Source organism: Molothrus ater, chromosome 20 (genome assembly GCF_012460135.2).
Source record: "Molothrus ater isolate BHLD 08-10-18 breed brown headed cowbird chromosome 20, BPBGC_Mater_1.1, whole genome shotgun sequence".
Lineage (NCBI taxonomy): Eukaryota > Metazoa > Chordata > Aves > Passeriformes > Icteridae > Molothrus > Molothrus ater.
The window spans coordinates 11,210,758-11,233,448 of NC_050497.2; the positions used below are offsets into that span (position 1 = coordinate 11,210,758).

Here is a 22,691-nt window from a genome sequence, read left to right on the forward strand (position 1 = left end):
ACCCCCATCTCTGGCCAGAAGAAATTGAAATTTCTCAGCTGTAGGATTAATTGGGCTGGTTTCTGCCCTTGCCCAAGGGTGTTGTGATGCCCTTGGGTCAGTGGCCTTCTGTTTGGGGACAGCCAGATGAGAATGGGGAACATGTTGCTGTTCCTGAGGACCCTTCATTAAGGATGTTGGGATTGCAGTTTTTCTGGTGATACAGTAATTGTTCAGTTATGACCGACTTTGGCATCGTTATCCACACCAGGTCCTGTCAGATGGATGGGAAGCTTGCTGGGGTGCTAATATGCACAAGCTGCAGTAGCCAAGGAGCCAAACAGCAGTGTCTAAAGATGCCAGCTGGCCTGGGAATTGCCATGGAAGGAGTCAATGTGCTCTTGAAGGAGGGGATGGGGCCCCTGGCATTCCCTGGTGCTGCTGCACAGGGGGACAGCTTGGGGCTAGACAGGGGTGCAAAATCCCTGGCTGCTGCAGTTTAACCAGTGTGTGAATTACTTCTTTCAGTTTAAGAGGAACAAGGGGTGCTGCCTGTGGCCCTGCTTTCAGGAGCTGGAAGACCAGAGCTGAGGTCCTGCATAGCTAAATGGAGAAGGGGCTGCACCCAAACAAAGTCTTACAGAGGCAGCTGAACTGTGACAAACTTCCCAGTACCCCTGCCAAATGGTCACCTATTAACTGAGTCCCTGGCATTCCTTTGTGCAAACACCCAGCACTGGAATGCTGTCTGCTGCCAGCCTGTTCCTGGGTCAGCAGCTTTGCAGCCCTGCCAGGCACGTCCACGGATTTCCCCTGCACATTTCCACAGGGCAGGCCATGGACAGGCAGGAAGCATGGCTGGCTGGGCACTGTGGGGGCAGCACCCACCCGAGTGAGAAAGCAAAGCAAGCAGTAGCATTTCATCAGAGGAGGCCTGCAAAGAAAACATTATTTCCTCAAATGTGTTCATCATTCAAAATTGTTCAAGCAAAGGTTTCCATCGTGCTGTGGCCATTACTCATAATCTGAGGATCTGGATGTGTGGCTCTCCTTGGTAATTAGCCGCACAGTGTTCTCTCTGCCCTCCATTTGGTGGAACAGCAGTTGTGCTTTGGTCCCAGGGTGTCTCCACAGAACAAACAGGGCTGGTCCTGGCTGTGGGGCCTAGAAACAGGACTCAGGAGGCCAGATTGCATCCCTGTACCACTAAACAGTGCCAGTGCCTGTGCACCCTGGGCCAGGGGCTCCCTGTGACCCTGGCAGTCAGGGGACGCTTTGGGCCCTGCTTGCCTTGTTGTGGGGGCAGCTGGTGACAGCCTCTCCTCCTGGACCACCCCTTCAGGTGAGGGATGCCCTGAACCTCTTTAGGGGCTGAACCCCTGTCCTGGCCAAAGCCACCACTGGGTGCTACATAAATCAGTTATCTCTGGTAGGATTGCTGTACATTGGTGTCCTGTACATCACAACTGAAATACATGTGTGACAACTTGTCTAATGCTTAATAACAACCATGGGATAGGAAAGTTAATGGGAAATGAATCAAGAAACTGCTTTTTCAAAATTGCTTCATCTGTTTCAGAGTGGGTGTCTGAGTTAAAGGAGATTAGGACCTCCGCACTTTTTTTAGAATAATCAAGCTGTAAACTAGAAATATAGAAGGGAAGTTCTAACTGCAAAGAGATATTTTGGTGCACCAAATTAGAGGCAGCAGGTTAAACCTACCTTTAAGAAACCTTAAAACCAGGCAGCAGCTGAGCTGTGACCTGCAGCAACTCCTGCATGAAATGAAACTCCGGGCTGATTTTCCTCCAAAAACAAGCATGGAAAACATAGAATGTGCAGCACTATTGCACTACTATGCAAAATGTGGCTATGGAGAGATTAATTCCTGCAGCACAAAGGATTTTAAAAGACTTTAGCATACAGGCAGGATGTGGATGCAGGATCCTTTACAGCTTGTTTCCCCCTGAAAACAGGGATCCTATTTGATGGTGAGGTTTGACCAGGGTCTGCTGGGAGTTCCTGCTGCCCTTGGGAGAAGCATGTGCAGCAGCACTGGTCAGTGTCCTTGTGCTAGCCACAGGACTCTGTGTATTGTCTGTTCTCAGCTGAAGGTGCAAAACCTGTGCACTGTTATTCTTCAGAGATGGTGTCTGGGCATGGGCAGATTTTGCTGTTATAAAATACTTGAAATCTTTACAAAACGTGAAGAGGGTGGTGGGGATCGACCACTGTCTTCTGTCTTGGTCCAGCCCCTGAGTGAGGAGCAGATGTGTCTGCTTAGCTGAGGTGCTCTGGGGCTGGAGATGCCAGGACAGGGCCCTGCCCCTTCCTTGCTGGCTTTCCCCATGGAGAGTGGGAGCTGCAGGGTGGTGGGCAGCACCTCGCCACAGCCAGCACTGGCAGCAGTCTCTGGCCCCAGCCCTGAGCTTCCTCTGGCATGGCTGTGTGACTGGCTCCCCAGGCACCTTCTTCACCCCACAGACGCTGTCAGCAAGCCACTGTGAGGTGCAAAGCTGCGCTGTGGCCAGCACTAAGCCCTGAGGAGTGGCACCAGCAGTCGCCCCCCTCCCAGCCACACCGTGCTGGGTGGCACAAACGGAGCACGTCCCACACAGCTGACAGAGCCAGGCTGCAGGCACCGCTCTTTGGAACAGCGATCTGGAAACCTGAGCTCTGGCAGCCATCCACCCAGGGATAAGCAAGCCATGCTTGCTCAGCCACAGCAACAGTACCAGAGCCAGGACTGACCAAAATTCCCCCTATCGGGTGTCCTGAAAAGACAACACTGGTATGAGCTGGACAGCACATACAGGACTGCAGAACTCGTGAGAAAAGACATGTTCTGAAATAAAGAGGAGTAAATAAATGGATCTTGAAAAAGATGGATGTAAAATATTCATAGGAAAGCATTATACTTGCAAATATTTATGCTTTTGAGTAACTTTACACAGATAGATTAACCAACTCCAGTGTAGCTATGATTCATGTGCCCAACACGCGGCATTTGCTGATTCAGAGCCCGTGCAGTGCCCCTGGAAGAGAACAATGGGGCTTTTCCCAGCCGCCCAGCCTGCCCAGGTTTAGAGGTGCCTGCGGGCAGAGGTGCCAGCACTGCCCTGGGCTGTGCTGCAGCCACTCCGAGGGCAGCAGCCAAACCCTCTGGAAGTGACTCTCTCTGGAAACATGTTATTGCAGATCATGCCACAGACACTTTGGGATATATGCTTGCAGTGAATCTTTGAATATTTTGTGGATACTAAGCAGCAATTAGAGTCTTCCTTTGGAATCAATTCATTTCCTACCACCATGGTAGCAGGGAGGATCTTATTGAAACTCTCGGATTTTTAATATTATTACACTAAAGACTCTCTCAGTATCAGCATCTCCACGGGGGAGCATTAGCACACTGTAATGTGTAACAACTTCTCCAGTTCAGGAAATCTTCTTGTATTTGTAATAGGACATTTGGGGCATATATTATGTATGGGACATATATTTCTCATTTCCACCAGGCATCATCTTTTCTTCTCTCTAAATTACTCTCCAAATCAAAAAAATGCATTGTATTCCTTATCGCTCAAAAAAAAAAAAATTAATCTTTGGATGCAGAAGCCACTAACAGCCATCAGGGCTGTATCAGTAAGAGCCAGAGAGCCTTGGTCAAACAGGGAGGGAACTGAGTCACTGTTCAAAACACCTATTACCATGGTTCAGCAAGCTCCAGTCTAAAAAGCTTTACTGGAGAGAAGCAGCAGTCAGGACAGGAGGAAGGCTTGGTCCCAGCCCAGGACTGTGTCCAGGATGAAGCAGGACTCCCGTTTCTGTTGTTTGCTTCATGGACGGGAACACAAAACCACTAATGTGTACATTGCCTTCCAGACAAACCTCTCAAACACTGGCTAATCACAGCTCACAGCGTTTTGCTGGGTGGGAAGTCTGACCACAGCAGGATGAAGAGCAAGGAGCTGAAGCAGGCCTGAGGATCAAACCCAAGAGCTGCCCTGCTCCTCGGCCCTGCAGGCACATCAGCACCTACAGCCCAGTCAAGGCTGGGCCACTGGGAAGCGCCTGGGCAGCCGAGCTCCTGCCCACCTCAGAGAGAGCCAGACAGGGGCAAAACCGGCCCGGAGACACCCACGGGAGCAAAGACAAGGGCTGCTGGCTCAGCCACTGCTGCTCGATCGGCTCAGACTGCCTAAAGCCATGTAGAGACAGTCCAAACAGGATGGAAGGCACAAACCATTATCTAGGTCAGAAAAGAACAGGCTGAACAGAACTCCTCAAAAGATGGCCAAATCAAGCAAAAAGACAATGGGGGAGAAAAAAAAAGAAAGAAAAAAAAGAGATCCTTCTCCTCTTCTCAGTCACAAAGACAGGTTCCCACACAAAGAAAACCCTGGCGTCATGGGAAATAGAGTAAACCAGCTCTATAAAGGACGGGGGAGACCATCTGCTCCGAGGGAATGACTGAATAATGTCTGATAAGAGCTTTCAGGATGGCTTGCGACTTGACCATTAACAAAAATTCTCCAAGCTGTTCTTAACTCTTTTGTATTGTAGTTTTCACCGTTAACTTTACAGAATCTCTTGCTGCACTTCACACACATCACTTCTCAGCTTTTCACAAAGGCGAACAGGGTTCTGCCCTACTTTCTAATTCACACACACATTAACGTGTTGCCTTCCCTCCCTTATTTTGTTCTTCACCCCAGGATTTTTTTCTTTTGCTTTAGATTATCAGCTCGTACTCTCTGTCTTGCACCGGAGGCCGCTGATGTCAGCCCCCACACCCATCCTGCTGCTCTCCCGCCGATTGTTGTTGACCTTGCCTCAGGTAAGGTGCTCAAAAGGCAGTGCAGGCCAGCTGCAGGACTGGTGTATGTAGTGATGGCCATAGACCACGCTGCTGTGCCACGACATGCTGCAATTCACATCATCTGCTAATTCAATGCGTGTGGCGTCAGTTTCAACGCTGGCACGTGTTAAGGTTGAGCAGAACCGGACCTTTGCAGACCCTCTGTTCAGGATGTTTTCTGTGCCGTGAGCGGACCCGAAGGCTGGACACCCAGCCAGCCGGGCAAACCCCGACTACTTTGGACCATATCTTTGTTTTCCAGGCCACGGTGAGACAGAGCATCAAATATCTTAATGAATTGAAGGTAGGTGCTGAAACCGCTCATCGCTCCCAACCCCGGGGACTTCTTGAGAAGATAACCAGCTTCTTTGACACCATTTGCCCTTCTCAGCCCACGGCAGCTGCTGCCCATCTCCTGGATGCAGCCCGTTTCAGAAGGAAGAAGGAGGTTACATTGTCCAAATCACAACTATTCAGCCATTTCCACCTAGCACCTCCCGTCTGCTCCGGGTCAGGGAGGCTGTTCGGAGCTCGGCCGGGCACTGCCCTGCTCCCGAGGAAGCGGGGTTCTGGCGAGGTGTGGCCCCGGGCGCCGCGGGGCCGTGCCGGGGCCGAGCGCGGTGCCCGGGCGGGGCCGGGCCGGGCCAGGGCGGAGCGGCGGCGGCAGCGGCGCGGCAGCGGCGGTGAGTGTCCCGGGGGACGGGCCGGGCCGGGCCGGGCCGCGGGGCTCGGGCGGGGGGCGCGGGGCGGCGCGGGGGCCGGGCCGGGCGGGGCGGGATCCGGGCCCTGCGCGCCGCGGTCCGGCCGCGGTGGGCGCGGAGCGGCGGCGGCGGCGGAGCCCGAGCCCGGGCCTGGGCCTGCCCGGCGTCCGCTCCGCTCCGCTCCCCGCCCCGCGCCGCTCCGCCCGGGCCCGCAGGCCGCTCCCCCGCCGCCGCTCCTCCCGCCGGGCCGCGCCGCGCCGGCTCCGCCGGGCGATGAGGAGCTGCTTCTGCCTGCGCCGGGGGAGCCGCGACCCGCCGCCCGCCGCACGGGCAACAGTTAAGTGTCCCTGCAGCCGCCGCGGCCGGGCCGGGCCGGGCCTCGCGGTCCCTGCGGGGCGGCCCGGCGGAGCCAGCCCGGCCCGGCGGGAGGAGGCGGGGGCGCTCGCACGGCCGCGGCGCCGGGCGGGGCGGGCGGGCTGAGCCCCGGGCCGGGGCCTGCCGGGGGCTCTCGGGGCCGGTTGTCGCGGGGACCTCGCTCCTGGGCCGGGGCCGGAGCGCCCCGGCGCCTCCGTGAGACCCGGCGGTTCCTCCGAGGCTGGGCTAGCTGCAGGAGCGGCCTCGGGTACCAGCCGTGGGGTACAGCCCCGGTGACCTTGACCTGCTCCGGCATTTACTGTAAATTCTTATTGATGACGGGTAGAGGAAATAACAAATCCCCCCCGTTTCATGTGGTCTTTTGTTGCGTTTGTAGCACGGGCCTACCTGAGTGCCCGTATCTTACCTGTGCTCAGTGCATGGCTGGAGGTGTGGCACTGGCTGGCTTCTTACAGCCTGGCTGGAGCAGCGACACAGAGCTGCCTGTGTCTTAAGTACTCGTGCCTTGCATCACGGAGGTTTGCAAGCTTTCTCTGCGGTTTCTGGAGCTATTTTCAAAGGTCCACCACTCTTCAGTGTTGTCTGCAGGTTCCCAGAGCTGGGTCATTCTCAGCTTGGTCACAGTAACACTGAAACCAGACAGGCCAGGTATCAGCAGGTGTGTAGCTGCTCAGGCTAAAGCTTGGGTTTCTCCATTTTGTATTTTATTTTAACTGAGTGAGAACGTGCTCGTCTTTTCTTCAAGGGAGCCTGTGTGTTGTGCGGCAGGTTGGCAGTGTCATCCTTATAATTTTTAGCTGAGATGGCCTTCCCTTCTAGACGAAGGCATAGCTTGACTTCTGGAGGCGTGAGATGAAACAGACAACATCTCACTCTTGTACCACGTGCATCTCTGACAAAGCGAATCCCAGGCTAAGGGTGCCAGTAGCCCCCAGAGACATGTTCATACCTCTGCCAAGAGAGAAATAACTGAACCGAATGTCATTTCAGTTTTGCTGCCCTGGTGCAAGGTCATCCGCGTATGGAAACCTATTTTGATTCGAAACAGGACACTTCAGAAATGTGTGTCCATAGTTCGAAGTGCTGTGAAGCAATACAGGGTCTCGATTTTGCTCATTCTGTCACTTAAGTTCCTGTTTCCATCACATTCAGTCACAAAGTGTAGGTTTTGCAGCTGCTGCAGGGCAACTGTCTCCTGAGGGAGCCTGTGTGCAGGGGTGATTCCAGGCATGCCTTCAATGGTGGTGAAACGTGAAACTGAAATCCTTCCTGTTTGTGACGGTGGCCTCCAAGGCCCGCTGCTGATGGCCACTGTGGGTTCCTGTTTTTCTGATGGAGACGATGCCGTGTTCCATGAGCAGAAATAGAAGGCTGGCTGGGGCCGTGTGCTGAGCTGTCATGTGGGTGAGCTGTGGCAGCGTGGCAGCTGTGCCTTCCTGCAGGGGTGGAGGACAGCCTTTGAGAGAAGGCTGCTTGGTTTATGGGACCATTTCCCACAGACTACTGCAGGGATGCAGTGAGGTAGTTGGTTTTTATTCCAGTTTTGCCTTAGCTCATACTTTTCTGCCTGTGGGAAGAGCAAGCCAGTGTCAAAGTGCAGGGCTTGTAGTTGGAGGAAGAAACAATAACACCATTCTCCTTCTAAGTCCCTGGCTATTTAACTTCAGAGCTTGACCCACTTTGTTGGCAGCGTGATGTTTCTGTAGCAAACACATTGAAAGGCCTGATCTGGTCATGTACCCACCAGCTCTTGAACTTGCTGAACTTGTTGAAAAGGAACACTGAGAGCAGAAAATGGTCTAGAAACGCACAATAACACATTCATTTCTGAAAGCGGCTTCTTCTGCTGTGTATGTGTCCCAGCCAGAGCCCAGCAGTCTGTGTGGTCAGTCACCTCAGTGAAGCCAGCAGAAAAGTATGCCTAGGATAAACTAATAAAGGCGGATGACATAACAAGGAAATAGGAGAGAACAAGCAAAAAGGCTATAAAGAGCCAAACTTGGCAGTGCTGGCAGACAGGGAGGTGTGTGTGACTGTGGGCATGGGTTGTGGGAAGAAGGCTGTGCCAGAAGCCAGTGGAGTCCCAGAAGGCCTCTGCTACAGCTGGGCATCAAGATCCCAGGGGCACTGTGCCTCCTGCCTTGAGGCACGTCTGCTTCGAGGGCTGGGAAGCATTCGGGATAGAGCCAGCAGCATGGTGGCTGCTTGTCCAAGAGTGCATCCTGTCCATCTTGTCCATCCCACCCTCCTTTTGTGCTGCTTGAAGCTGGTGCTGCCCGGATGCACAAGGACTTTCTCCTTAGAGACACTTTCTTTCCCCGCTGGCTTTGTCTGGGCAGCCGCACAGTGTTCTGAAGCTTTTTCCTGCCCCAGAGCTCACATCTGACTTCCTTTGGCTGCTGGGCTGTGCTGGGGACTGGATGTGGCCCCACAGCTGAGAAAACTTCCAGGGAGCATGCTCCCAGCTGATGGGAAAAATGTTCTTCTCATTGTTTTGGCCTGTTCCCGGAATAGCCCTGCAGGGAGCGGGTGGCACAGGCAGCTTGCTGCAGGGTGCTGAGAGCCATATCCTGGCTGAGTGCTCGGCCACTGTGATGGCAGCTGGGCATGCAGGTCAAACTCACATTGCTAAAGAGAATTGAAGTAACAAGCTGCCGAATAGAGGTATTTATAGAATCCTGCTCCTTAATTTAATCTCCTCTTTGACTGTTTATTTTTCCATTTTTAAATTAGAAGGTTCGATAGAAGAGAAACCAAACTTTGTTGATGCTCTCACGGAGAAGTGCAGTGTAACTAATGATCTGCGTGATTGCCCAGCCAGAGACTCCCCTCTGACCTGTGCAGAGTTCACAAAAATATTTATCCCAGTGTGCAACTGACTTCTGCTGCTCCATATCTGTTCCAGATGCATCCTCAGTCGTTCTGCCCAGTGATTGCCTGGTGCGGCAGAGCCTGGCCGTGCTGCAGTGGCCACAGCAGGTTTGCTTGCTGGGCAGGAGCTGTGCCTCCATCCCTGTCGGCTGCAGGCACGGGGCAGAGGAGGTGCTGGGCTCTCTGGGCAGGGGCAGCTTGGTGCCCTTGCTGCAGCAGGTGCTGCTCGGGCCCTGTGCCGGTGCTGTGCCACGTTACCCCATGTGCCGGTGCTGTGCCACGTTACCCTGGGTGCTGGTGCTGTGCCACGTTACCCTGGGTGCCGGTGCTGTGCCACGTTACCCCATGTGCTGGTGCTGTGCCACGTTACCCCATGTGCCGGTGCTGTGCCACGTTACCCCGTGGTGCCGGTGCTGTGCCACGTTACCCTGGGTGCTGGTGCTGTGCCACGTTACCCCGGGTGCCGGTGCTGTGCCACGTTACCCCGTGGTGCCGGTGCTGTGCCACGTTACCCTGGGTGCCGGTGCTGTGCCACATTACCCCGTGTGCCTTTGCTGTGCCGTGTCACGGCCAGGCAGACAGCCCCACGCCCAGCTCTGCTGCCGCCATAGAGGGGCTTTGTGTGAGCCGGCACAAAGTGAGGATTGATGCTGGTTCCCCTCCCCCTGCCCTGCGAGCAGGGCTGCAAATGGCTCCCACAAAGGTGTCCTTCTTCCCTTGCTGAGGACAGGGAGCCAGCGGGCTGAGGGGGAGGCACCACGCTGTGGGTTGGAGCGCCCACCCCTCCTTTTGTGCTGGTGCCGGGGACCCCCTCGTCCTCAGGCTTGCCCAGGCTGAGCTGGCAGCTGCTCAGGTTCCTGCCGGGGCAGCTGGGCCTCCCTCCACAGGCCCCAGCACGGTGAGACGCGGCCTGGGCAGCGCTCAGCAGCAGGCACTTCACCAGGGTGTGTTTGGTGGGGGCCAGAGGCACCCTGTGAGCAGAGCTGCTTCCCTGCAGTGCCGCTGCAGCTGGGTGGGAGCCTGCCGTGTAGTGTTCTTAACACGCTGGGGAATATCATCATTTACCTGGACTGCAGCTCAAAATGGCCTAAGAGAAGCTTACGTCAGCATTCATTACCTCCCAGCTCCTCCCAATATGTAGTAAGAAGTCAGCAGACTATTGAGTGACTTGAAGTTTCAGAAAACATTCATGAAGAACAGATTGTAAGCTCTTTGTTAAATTCATGTTACGTTTCTTCCATGCTGTATGTTTGAGGTTCTGTGTTATTTGCGAGGTCTCTGGTTGAGCTGTGGGGTGGCACACGCATTGGCACAGGGTCTGTCATGGCCGTGCCAGTGCCTCCAGCATTCCTGCAGCAGGGTCCTGTGCTCCTCGCCCACCCTGAGGACAGGGAGCCTGCTGAGAGAGGAGGGGGAGCCCCTGGGGCTCAGGCTGCACTTGCCATCATGCTCGAAGGTTTGAGCTGCTTTGGGAGTGGAGAGGGTTTGCTTTGCTCTGTGTGCTGGATGCGTGTTCAGCACACTGGTGCTAAAGCAGAGCTCTCTCCTGTTTGGTTCATCAGCAGTAGTGTTTGCACCACTACTGGTCACTAGCACCTGTTTTGGACTCCTCAAGTAGTCTGGCTGTTCATGTGACATTATTATTATTTACTTAGGGCCCAGACTTGCTCTTTTTTATTGCCTGCAGCACGATGTTTGTTCAGACTGGGCATTGTGAAGTGTAAACCCAATTCCACTGGCACCAGTACTCACCTCTGCCTTTTCTAGAAGCAGTAAGTAACCAGCCATCTAAATGGCCTAGAAATGCTGGGGTTTGATTGCTCTGAGGAGGGAATTGAATTAGGCAGCTCTGGTTCCCGGCTTGTCTGGCTGTGCAGCAGTGATGCTTGTTTCCACAAAGCACTGCCCTTTGTCTTGGGGTGCGTGGGGCGGTTTCCTGGGGCATTCCTGCCTGAAAGCCAGAGAAGACTTGCTTTGACTGGCTGCCTCTGCAGGAGCCACATGCTGAGGCAGTGGCACCTTTCCCCATCCTTCACCTCGGTTGTTTCAGCGCCTTTCTTGTGCTCTCCTCCTGCTTCCTGCAGCAGCATCCCTCCAAAATTAGTTGGTCTTACCTGCTTCTGTCCTTTTTGCATATCTCCCTCCCTTGACGTTCTCGGTGATGTGTCTCTTTTGGAAGATGCTCGGGCCTCCTCAAGGCCTCTCTGCTTTGTGCCAGCCCACCCTGTGCTTCCTCTGTGTTCCTGGTGTTGGGGCTCCCTGCAGCCAGTGTGGTTCTGCATCCAGCGCCAGAGACATCTGTGCTGCTCCTTGAAATCAGCCTGGCTGACTGGCGTGTGATGGGACTGAGGACTCAAGGGGAACGCCCAGCATGTCTTAACACCCATAGTGGATGGGGAACCTCCCTCTAAGGCCATTAGGAGCAGATTTCTTGCTGTTTAAAACGACAGAGCTGCTTCAACCAGCCTGGCTTGGGGATGAAATTTGTTCTCTTTTTGGAAGAGAAGGGATTTTTTTCTGTCATTGCTAGATGGAGACCAGCCCATGGAAGCAACAAAATGAGTCTCAGAGGCTGCCAGCCCAAATTTCAAACCTATTTGGCATTGCAAAGTAGTGCCCACAAGTATACTCTCTTACCAAAAGCAAATGAAAGTGCAGAAGGTGTGTCTGGCCTAATCCTGTGTTTACCTTGGCCGTCTGTGGTGTGTCAGCACAGGCACTGTGGCATGCATGTGTGCTCTTGGTTCTCTGGCTTCTGCTGGGGTGTGGTGCCCAGCAGGCAGCCCTTTAATTCTGCTCCTTCCTTCCAGGAGCAGTCCATGATGCCTGAGGTGCGAGACCTCTCGGATGCCTTGCCCGAGCTGCCGATGGATCCCATCACCGGTGTCGGCGTGCTGGCCTCCCGCAGCCGAGCACCCACTGGATATGACGTTGTAAGTAGAGCTCTCTGAGCTGCTGCACTTAATACTTTGGTGCTGCACTAATGAGCCTTTACTGTGCTGGGAGCACAGAGAGAGAGAACATGCCTTTGAACTGTGCTGTGAGGAGTCATTTGGTAGTCAGCTGCGCACCTTTCAGCCCACAGCACTTGGTGCTTTCCTTCAGCAGAGGGTGGTGGGTGTAAATTTGCCTCTTCATCTTTGCCACTCCAGAGGAGCTTAATTTCCTGGAGGAGGAGTTTACTGAAACAGCTGGCCACAATGGCAAGCAAATTTAATAATCCTAGTAACATTCATCCTGAAGGAGTCCTAAGTATTGTACAAATTCTATCTCTAAATAAATGGATCCCGCATCAGCTGTTTAATCCCACATATCAGCATTGCACAATGATGATGAGAAACTCCAGAAAGGGAATCAAAGAATTTTGCATCCAGCTGAAATGGCAAGGATGATTTTGACAGGCAGAATGCAAACCTCTAAACTAAGGTTTGGCAGAAGAATGGCAGCAGGAAAAAGCTGCTGGATACAGGGTCGATGAATGTGTGAACAGATAAAGGGAGGTTGCTGTTCAACAGCTGCTTGTTCCTTGAATTAGTTGCTGTGTAACCAACAGCAGGATGTTTCTACTCATAGATCAGTGTCCCAAACTGTGGAATATAAAATACTGACTTTGCAGAGATCTATAGAGAAAGATTTGGTCTGTAGTTCACCTGCTTGCCTTTCTATGTGTTTTGCTCCAACTGTGTTATATCACACCTTGGGTTTCCAGAGCCTCACAGCTTGTATGGTAGGAGTGGAAGCCAGCTGACTTGAGCTTTGCTCACACCTCTTCAGCTCTGGATGATTTCATACCTTGTTCAGTCTGAAGAAACAAAATGGATCAGGCTGAAGTAAGGACACAAGGGGAGCATTGTGAAAAAGCTCCTTAAAGACCTGGGAGGTTTTTACCTTTACTGTGTTTTTCCAAGTGCTCATTACCTGTGTGAGCCAGGCTGTGTAATTAGCTGCTTGCCCTGATAAAGAAGCACGGGACAGTGTGAGACTTCTGATAACAGAATTGCATTTTGCCTAAATGGCTGGGCAGAGAGCAGCTCACCCCAGATAGCCTGCCTGTGGCTTAATGGGGAGTTGCAGCGCTAACGCAGTTTAAACTAAACAAGATAAAAGAGTCTTCCTGTGGCATAATCCAATTATGGTGGTGGTGTAATGCTGGTGAATGTGGGTCGCTGTCTCCTCAGGGCACAGCGAGGAGCTGCCTTTGCTCTGGCTCTGCTGCCTCCCTGTCTGCTCACAAGGAGCACTGTCTGCCCTTGGAGCGGGCGTGGGGCAGTGCCTGCTGTGCGCTGTCCTTCCCCCAGCACGGCTGCCACGTCACTTTACGCGTCAGCTTACCACCCCAGCAGTGTGCCTGGGCGCTGCAGCCACCCTTGTGTCCTGTCCCCTGTGCAGCAGCTGCTGTCAAGGGGCCATGCTGGGTGCCACGCTGATGTGACAGGGGCAGTGGCACGAGTGTGCTGCTCTTGCCTGGGTGTTTGTGAAGGTGGCTGGTCTGTGAGTCAGTGCACTGGAGCATTGTGTGGTGTGCCAGTTTGCCACTTCTCCATGACTTCTCTGGAACCTGTTCTGGCCCCCCAAAAGTGTGAAGCTGAATGCACAAACGCAGTGCTCAGCACAGCAGAGAAATCGTGTTCTGAGACATGGGCAATGTGCAGAGCTGGGTGGTCTTGGGAGCTGTGTTTCTGCAGGTATGCAATTTCCTTAATGAGGCACTGGGAGCTGATTGCTGTAAAGCCTTGAGGAAGGCAGCTCTGGCAGCTCATCCCACAAGTGTGCTCCCTAGAGCCCTCATAGTAAGAGGCGCACACTGCACCCTGGAAAGGAGAGCCCACACTCATCTTTTGGGAAGCATTCACAGCAGTGTTTCTTGGCATGTTGTAGTCCCCTTAGGGATCCAGTGGCTTTGTGTGTCACTGCTGCATCTTGCAGCATTCAGTTCTCCAGGTGGATTCAGAGTTGCATGGGGAAGTATTTTCTCATGTCGTTTCACTGATGGTTTCAAGTTTTGCAATGAAGTAACCAGCTCTTTCTGAGACACCTTTGTTATTTATAGGCTTTACCAGTTTCCCTTTCATTGAAATGCCTATAGACGTCCAGGTCCATTTCCCAGGTTCACATGGAGCCCCAGGGCTCAGCCTACTGCCCAGCTGGAGATGGCAGGCGGCAGTGCCTGGGGGGATGTCCTGGCAAATGGGACAGAGACCTTTTTTCCTCTGTAGTACTTTAGTTACTCCATAATCTCTATTGCCTTTGTGTCTGCTTAGAAAACAAATGCACTGTTGGCATTTGGAATAACTGGCAAGGCCTTTTCACAGCTAAAGCACCAAAGACTTGATTTTGCCAAAATATGCAGAATGTCTGAATTTAGATTCCTGAAAATCCAACCAAACAGGCAAGACTGAGTGTCTGGGTGGGGAGGAGAGGGGGGAGGCAGGAGCCTGGGACAGGAGGGAGGTGTGGTTCCTGTGCAGCTGTGTTCTTTGCTGCAGGCTGAACACCAGCTCCGTGGTGGGGTTTGCTCTGGGGCAGTGCCTGAGCAAGCTGCAGACCCAGCAGGAGCAGCCCTGACTTTGCCAGAGGGGCAGATCACCTTGTGGGGCAGGAGGTTTAGGGGACCCGCTTGCCAAAGACCTGACAGTGGTGCAGTAACCGTACCCTGAGGGCTGTGCGGCAGGTAGGTCACCCTGCATTACTGGGGGGTCACACCATGTCACTCTGTCAAGTGCATCTGTTTGTAGCTCACAGTGAGGAGTGTCTCCCCCAGCCGCATGAGGAGCAGGACCATTCCTTGTGCCCGGTGCCAGGTGCCAGATCCTCTGTCTCGCACGTTCCTTGCCTCTCAGCCAAGAAAGACTGGGCAAGCTGGGGCTCTGCAGTGCCTGTCCTGCTGGCCTGGTCTGCTGGGGACTTGGCTCCTGTCCTGAGGGCATGCTGGTCAGGCACAGCTCTGCTTTGAGATTTGCTGGGGCTTCTCCTTGCTTGCAGGAGCCCAGCAGGTGATGCAAGAAGTTTCCTGTTTATATGGCTCTGTTTTCTTTCCCCGTGAGTTTTCTGACAAGTTCATTCATGTTTGCATTCTCCTGGCTTGGAGTTCAAGCTAACCATCCCTATATGCCAGCAGTTTTCCCAAACAGACTGTTTCCTGAATATCTTTTCACTAGGACTGACTTACCCATCACAGAGGAAGATGCCTGTAGATTTTACATATTCCTAAACTATCCGTTTAGGAAAGATTTGAATTCAAAGAATTCAAATAAGCAAAAAATTTTGCCCAAATCCTATTGTAAAATGTGGCTGTTTAAAAATCAGGCATGTTTCTTTGCAGAGCCTGAACACAAAAGCTGTGTGTGCTGTACAATGGCTTGGCCTGAGCTGGGCTCCTTGTGAGCAGCAGTTGCCAAGCTTCAGGGAGCAGTCAGTGCACTTTGCTGCTTTGATCAGACTGTCTCGTGTCTGTCTGCTGCACTCGGGGGAATGGGAGGCCTTGTCAGCACACAGCTCTGGCTTCCTGTGCCCGGCGCAGTCCCTGCCCAGCTAAACAGGGCTGCAAAGGTGACAAGTGTCAGCTCTTTGTTACCAGGCCGCTCTGGGGCCAAGGGCTGGCTCGGTGTGATTACAAGAGCTGCTGTGGAGCAGTTTGCCCCCTCTGAGAGGCATTAGGCAGAAGTTCAGCTTCTGTGGAGCTTCAGAGCATGCTGGAGTCTCCTGTTGGAAATGCCAGCTGGGTGTTAGTCTGATGGGATAATCTTGTTTCTTCTACCCTTCTCCTTGTGTTTGCCTTCTTGCCTCCTCTCTTACAACAAACATTTTGGGGCCAGGGCTCTTACCAGCTTGCTCTGTGTGTGGTGAGTGCTCAGCTGCTGAGAGTAGAGCCCTTCCCCAGTGCATGGTGCTGCCTCCTGCCCACTCCTTGAATCAGCTAGCAGTGAGATTTTCTCCTGCACATCATGCTGTCTCTCCTGTGGAGGGTCCAGGGTCTGTTTCCTTACCAGCACCATCATGTGCTATCAGTTTGGCTGGATGCGGGGTTGCATTGGAGAGGGACATTTGCGGGCTGTGTCTTGCATGCAGCCCTGCTGCTAAAATCCACCAGTGACCAGGGATTCCCCAGCCTGCTTGGAAGCAGCTTTTTGACCTGGGAGCCAGAATTCCTTGGCTTTCCATGAAAATAGTCCTGGGGTGGGTCAGTTTCTGTGCTCTGTCTCCACGGACCCTCGCAGCATGCCCGGTGTGTGTGCCCTTGTGTGTGGAGTGGTAATGAATGCCTCAATGTGCTGACTTTTCCAAACTATTGTTTGGAGACTGTAACTGAAGTTGCAGTTTCCTCATTAGAGTAGCCTTTGTCAGAGCATCTTTAATCAAGGGTCTCCTGAGAGACAGCACTTTTAGAACTTCTTTTTGTACCTCCTCTTGAAAGTTCTTTGCACTGCACCTTGCGAAGAAACTAATGAGATGCTGTGAAAGTTTGGGCTGCTGTTAATTAGGAGAGGTCTGAGGAAGAAGTACTGCACATGTATTAACTTTATCTTGGCTCACATGTCTCCTCTCTCCCTCTGTCTCTTCTTTACAGGTTGCACAAACAGCAGATGGCTTGGATGCTGACCTGTGGAAAGATGGCTTGTTTAAATCCAAGGTCACACGGTACCTGTGCTTCACCAGATCATTTTCGAAAGAGAATGTAAGTCCATTTGTTGACTGTCTGTGTGATTTGCATCTGTGCCTGGTATGTGCTTACCCATACGATGATTCATTTTATGGAGCCAATTATAATTCAAGCAGGCATTCTGCTGAGTTCGGGTGAGTAAGGAGGCAAAGTGCAATGGCAGAATATTTGCATTTTGTGTGTGTTTCTCATGGAAAGAAATTGCTGACAAAATCTTCTGCAATAAAAGAAGCACAAAAGGGAACGTTTGCATTTAAGCAGCCTCTCACCCTCATTGCCTGCTGCAGCAACGAGTGCTGCACACTCATGGTCCTGATTGATGTGTAACCCAAATCCCTCAAGAAACAGACGATGTAGGTAGTGGTGGTGAAGAAAATGTTGGTTTCTGAATCCAGGGGCATCACAGATATGTTATTGAAGGATTAGCTTGCTTGCTTTGTTGGTTTTTGGTGCTGATTCTTGAAAATGTGCCCACGTTGTGCATATGCTACCACATTCTTGTAATCTGTTCTGACTATTAAGTATGAGTTACTTCGTGATTAGCAGCAGTTGTCTGCCCACACTTTCTGTGGAGGAGAGGAGACCGTGTGCAGCAAGAGCTTCATGCATTCTGCTGTGTTTTTGGTTGAGGCCACTGTGAAAACTTTCTTTTTTTCTGGAGGAACTGTTGACTTCTGCAATGAATGCACTCCATCTAGTGGGTAATCCTGCTTTTGGTCGTGCTTTGGATATTCTCGGCCACTCAGCTGGCAGTGTCTGGAAGTACCATTTTGTACTTGTGCTTTCACTGTGACAGGAACAGAAAAGTGATGGCAGCTTCAGGGGCTGCTCACGGGTCCTGGCAGTAGAGCTGAGGGTTGCCAGTTCCCACCATTTGACCTTTACTCCATCCATTTCCCTGCCTACGTCTTGATTAAAGTAAAGCTCCAGAGCTATGGGAAATACAACTTCCGGGAGTGGATGGACAACAATTGTGCTGTTCATCCTGAAGTATGTGCAGTTGCAGGAATAGCAGCCCTGGAGTAGGCAGGAAGGCTTTAAAGAGGTTTGTGCTGATTTGAGTATTAGGTTTATTGGTCGCTACCTTAAATTTGAAGTTGTCAGAAATAATTACAGGACAGGAGTAGCTGCTGGCTGCAGAGATGGTGTAAATACCCTCAGGTGGTGCCTATTGGACTTTTGGCAGGAACCCTGGGGTCACCATGGTTTGGGAGTACTTTCTTCGTATTGATGAGGCATAAATTAAAGCAAAAGTTTCCCCTTCCCTCAGTCCTCTTGACCACATGGGATAAATGATGTGCTTCCCTGCTGGGGGCATCTGGGGGCTAAGGGGCCTCAGTTCCCCCATCTGGGAGGAAAGGAGGTGGGAGGCTTCTCTCCCTCTGATGTGTTGCTCTTTGGGTTGGGAGTTTTACCATTCAGGGGTTCCTTTTGTGTTTGTCAAAACGCTGGGAACTCTTTTCTCCTAAAGAACAATGTTGTAGTTAGTAGAGTTAATGCAGCTCAGGCATCTAGGTTAGAGCAGAGTCAGTCTGCAGTGCCTGTTTAGCAGAATCATCCTTCTCAGCAGTTTATAGCATCTGACATTGCTGTGTCAGAGTGTGGGGAGGCCCTGGATGGTGGCTCTCACAGCTTTGTCCCCTTTTCTGCTGTGCACCTGGCAGAGCTGACTCCTGGGGTTCCAGCAGCTGATGAGCTCATTGGAGACACCTCTCTACCTGTCTGCTGCTGATTGAACAGGGGTTGGTGGTTCAGCAGAAAGTTGCCGCTGATGTAACACAGACAGCTTAAATAAATAAAACATGAAAGATGAATCAGCAGCAACTGCTTCGTCTGCTGTTTGCTGTGCCAGGACCATGTTAAGTGACACATTCAGGCTTGGCAGCATGCAGCATAGCTTGCTCCAAGATGCCCTGGACACGATGGGCCTGTGGGGGCTCATGGCTTTGGCCCCCTCACGTGAGCAGAGATGTGTGCCACACTTGTGTCTGGTGGGACAGGGCTGCAGGTCTGCCTACCCTTCTGGTCAGGAGCTGACCATAGAATGCAGGACCTCCCAAAAATGAACTCGCTCCTGACCTCCCCTTATTTCAGAGCCTGCAAATTTAAGTGTTTTGTAAGAATTTCAGTGAAATAATCAGTACAGTTTTGTCTGAAAAATTCTTACCAGATAAAAACTAAAGGAGGTACTTTGCAACCAGTAACAGTAAAACTCAATGACACAGTTGGATAACTTGGAATTAAATTTTAATTGTGCCCTGTTGTGTTTATAAAGGCTGTGCAGTACCTGAAATTTGTTCTTTCATATGTGACCCCAGATTATTGGCAGCAGTGCTGGTTTTATCACAAACCGCAAAGAAAATCTGGTCTCTAAACCATTGTGGAGGCTGTCACTCTGAATTGGGCTCTGAGCTCTTCAAGCCTTGATTAATAGGACAAGGCATGAGTTCAGAATTCATATGGACTCTAAATGAAGTTTGTTGTTCCAAATGGCCTGTTCTTCTGGAGTGCGCTGCATTTGGAGCTAGAACCCTGTCTATTCAGTACTAATTAGCTAATGCATGTAATAACTTTGGCTCTGTGTGCATAAGCCATCATCCTGTAATGCTTTTCGCTGTTACTGTCATGGAAATGTCAAGTTGCTCTTGTAAATGTAGAGTGTGTAAGAACTGAGGCGACCTGCTCAGTGGATGGCTTGGTGAAAGTAGCACTTCAAGCTGCTGTGCCTACAAAAGGAAGGATTTGGCTGTGCTTCCAAAGATCTGGAAGTATGGCAGTGGATGAGGTGTTAGAATTTTGAATGCTGAAAGTTGTCTGGTATTTCCTAGTCAGTCATTGTTTGGCTCCTGCCAAGAGGACACATGCAAGGGTTGCCTTGGTATGTTCCTACCATTTCTAAAGCTGTGGTCAGATACAATGAAGGCACCTCAGGCTTCAGCAGGTGGGAAGATCTGGGGTTTAATTTGGTGACGTTGTCATAATCAACTGTTTCTTTTCTCTCTCCAAAGAGTCATTTAGGCAACGTCTTGGTGGACATGAAGCTCATTGATATCAAGGACACTTTACCTGTAGGCTTCATGCCCATCCAGGAGACCATTGATACACGTAAGTTGACACCTGTTCCTCAGTGCCACTCTGCCAGTGCTTGTGTGGTCAGGCAGAGGAGAGCTGTGTCCCAGGCAGAGGGATGCTCCCAGCACTTCTGCTCTCTGGGGTGGCAAATGCACATTTAGGGGCAGCTCTGGGCTGCACTAAAACAGCCTTTGGTTTTCTTGTCCTCCTCAGGCTGTTTAATGGGGCTGCCTGTCTGTCCTCACTCACCTGCTAGAGTCCCATGTCTCTGGGGCAGGAAGGCAGAGTTTCTTTTTTCAGTTTGAAGAGTGGACTGGGCCGAGCAGGAGCAGAGCTGCTGTGTCAAGAGGTGTTCAGAAATGCTCTGAAAGGAAGGGGGTGTGGGTTTGTGCCCTCTCACTGTACATCTCCTGCTCTGGGAGAACAAGGGCTCCTGTCCTGCCAGCAAGTGCTGAGGGGTGTCAGGTATGTTTGTGCTGGCTGACACAAGGCACAAGTGCAGTGTCCAGGGGGAATATCATCCTCATTTCTGCAAGGCAGAATTGCTTCACTGCAACATGGAAGTGAGCAGTTCCCAAACAGTGTGCTCAGCTCCCCTGGGACTCGTGCCAGCAGCAGCTGGAGCCACGTCTGGTGGCAGCCTGTGCTGTGCAACAGGCACCGAGGGCACTGGGCTGGCAGGGGACAAGCCCCACGGGAGTAGAGCATGAGAGGATGGCAGGAGTGGTGCTGGTGCCCGGTGTGCAGCTGCTTGCCACAGGAGGGCTGGTCCCAGTGCACGTCAGTGATGGAATCCAGCCCAGGAGGGAGCAGGAAGGGGTTACATGAACCTGCTTTGCAGGGAATCATTCATCTGGGGCTGCAGCTCATGAGGATGGTTTTTCAGTCACTGTGGTCTGGTTCTGATTGGAACCTGTGGCCTGGAAGTGAAAGACTCTGAAGATTATTCTCCCAGGTCTCTGCTTCTGGAAAATTCTTGGGCATGTGTGGTATGAGGTAGAATTGTTGGTTTATCCTGCTGACCCCTGGGAGTGCTGAACCTTACTGTGTGCTGCTTCAACTTCTGTGAAAGTCCTGGTGGAAAGGTGGAAGGGGGCTTTGTCATTAATTAGAAATGCATTGGGTTGTGACTGTGGCAGTCTTTAAAGCAGAGGCACTGCCTGTACTAAGGAAGTGGTGTGAAAGAGAACACAGACAGAAGCAAGTAGTCAGCTTTGGACCTGCAGAGAAAGTCGAATAAGAGGCACTGATTTTGTTCAGAGTTAGATTTATGGTTACAGGTGTCTCTGTGCTCCTCTCAAAATGGCAGCTGACTTGCAGTTAATACATTTAATACACTACTCCTTCGTAGGTCTTGAGCAGATTTTCAGGAAGCCCTAAATCCTAGACTCCTAAAATGAGTTTTAGGCACTTCAAACAGAAGCTCTGCTTTTTCAAAGCAGGGGAAGACTGGACTTCAGGGACGCAGGTATTTACCATCTCTAAAAACACCCCTGTAACTGCAAGCTGCATGCACAGATGCTCTATTGGCACACCTCACACTGTAAGCTTATTTGTGCTAGTGCAGCAGCACATTTCAGAGGCTGGAATGGATTGCTATTTCCCAAGGTGTGGATTACAAAACAGGAGGAGCCTAAGGAGACAAGGCTGCTTGCCATCTGCTGAAGTGACAGCATATTTTAAGTTGGGAGATATTTGTTCACATTAAGATGAAGGGTTTTTATTTTGCAGGCACTTGTTTGTAGTTGCTGTTTTTTTCCAGATTTTCATTCAGCGTCTGCTCTTTAGATTTTCAGTATATCAGTCCTGCTTTCCAAGTGCCTGCATCCAAACAGGAACCTCACCTTGCTCACCCTGAGACTCCTTAGGGTGAGATGGAGCATTGTTTTCCAAGCACTGCAGATCTGTGTCTGTGTGCCAGTGCCAGCTGTGGTCACAGACAGCGCCAGCTCGGGCTGTGGATTGTGTGGATTGTGGATTGGTAAACAGCCTGAAGAGCTGTGAATTCATTACACAGATAAGCCTTAACTCTGATGGGCTTGAGTTTTTCATGATGGATAACATGGAAACAATTGCTCTGTGACACGTAGCAGAAAGGGCTGTGCAGTGCATTCATCCACCCTCAGAGCACAGGTCAGAGCAGCACAGCTGCCTCGTGGGAGGTTCTGGCACTTAGTGCTTTGTGAATCTGGTTTGTCCTTGCAAAGAACCAGGGCAAACATGTGGGAGTATCATTTCTGTGCCTGCTGACTTGATCGGGAGATGTCACGAACACTTGGGATATGTGAGATTTGGACAGACAGCTCTTACACTCAACCTCTCTGCACGGCAGGCTCTGCCTGCTCCTCCTCGCAGTGGGGTGGAAGTGGCTGGTTGGAAGCACGTAGCAGAATGAACTGACTGGTTGTATCAGAAGCTTCCAGGTACATTCCTAGAGGCAGTGCTTGTGGGAGGAATGTTTAGATATGGCTGTCCAGGCCAGTGAGGCAAACATTACCTGGGAAAGAACAAGGGAGTGTGAGAGGCATGCGGAACTGGCAGAGTCACCTGCTGTTCTGTGCTGTGGGGCAGCACCAGGCACACGTGGGAGCTGATCTCTGCAGCAGGCAGGAGGAGATCTGGTTATTACAGTGCCAAGAGCACATCTGATAGAACATTCCCCTCTGAATGGCACTGCACTGACTGGTTTGTTGACATATGTCTGTTCTTTGGCACCAGTTCTGCCATAATTGCCTGCCTAATACCTGGAGAGACTATAAATAACATTTATACTCTAATCTTGCATAAAACCCACCCTGTATCCTGGGTTATTTCTGCAGAAGAAGTGGCTTTCAGAAAGAAGAGGCTGTGCATTAAATTCATCCCTCGAGATTCTACAGAGGCAGCGATCTGCGATATCCGAATCCTGGGGAGGTCCAAGCAAGCCCCTCCTCAGTACACGTTCATAGGGTAAGTGCCCCTCACTCCAAAGCTGTTGTCAGGAATGCAGTTATACCAAAGCAAGGGCCTTGTGCTCCTTTAATTACCGAGTAGTAGCGTGTAAGAGGTGAAGCTTATCATTAGAAAAGTCCAAGTAAGTACAAGTGTCACTGAATTTGATGTAGGAGTTAACTCACCCCTCCTTTATTTTAATTACCCTTGTTCTCACTGACCAAGGTGTTGGTGAAACACGTCA

The 22,691-nt window shown here is 51.6% G+C and overlaps 1 protein-coding gene across 5 annotated transcripts in view; it reads left to right on the forward strand.

Moving 5' to 3' along the window:
• Positions 1–5,762: 5,762 nt before the first annotated feature.
• The window catches only part of MVB12B (multivesicular body subunit 12B), a 56,032-nt gene continuing 39,103 nt past the window's right edge, over positions 5,763–22,691 (forward strand). For 2 of the 5 annotated variants that reach the window (XM_036393741.2, XM_036393744.2), the window contains exons 1-5: positions 5,763–5,874; positions 11,595–11,717; positions 16,352–16,459; positions 19,453–19,549; positions 22,336–22,465. In XM_036393741.2, coding sequence (XP_036249634.1) covers positions 5,812–5,874; positions 11,595–11,717; positions 16,352–16,459; positions 19,453–19,549; positions 22,336–22,465 — 521 coding nt within the window. In that variant the 5' untranslated portion in view covers positions 5,763–5,811. Of the gene's footprint in view, positions 5,875–6,158; positions 10,557–11,594; positions 11,718–16,351; positions 16,460–19,452; positions 19,550–22,335; positions 22,466–22,691 lie in introns of those variants that run through there. The other 3 variants (XM_036393742.2, XM_036393743.1, XM_054516923.1) reach the window with 3 other exon arrangements.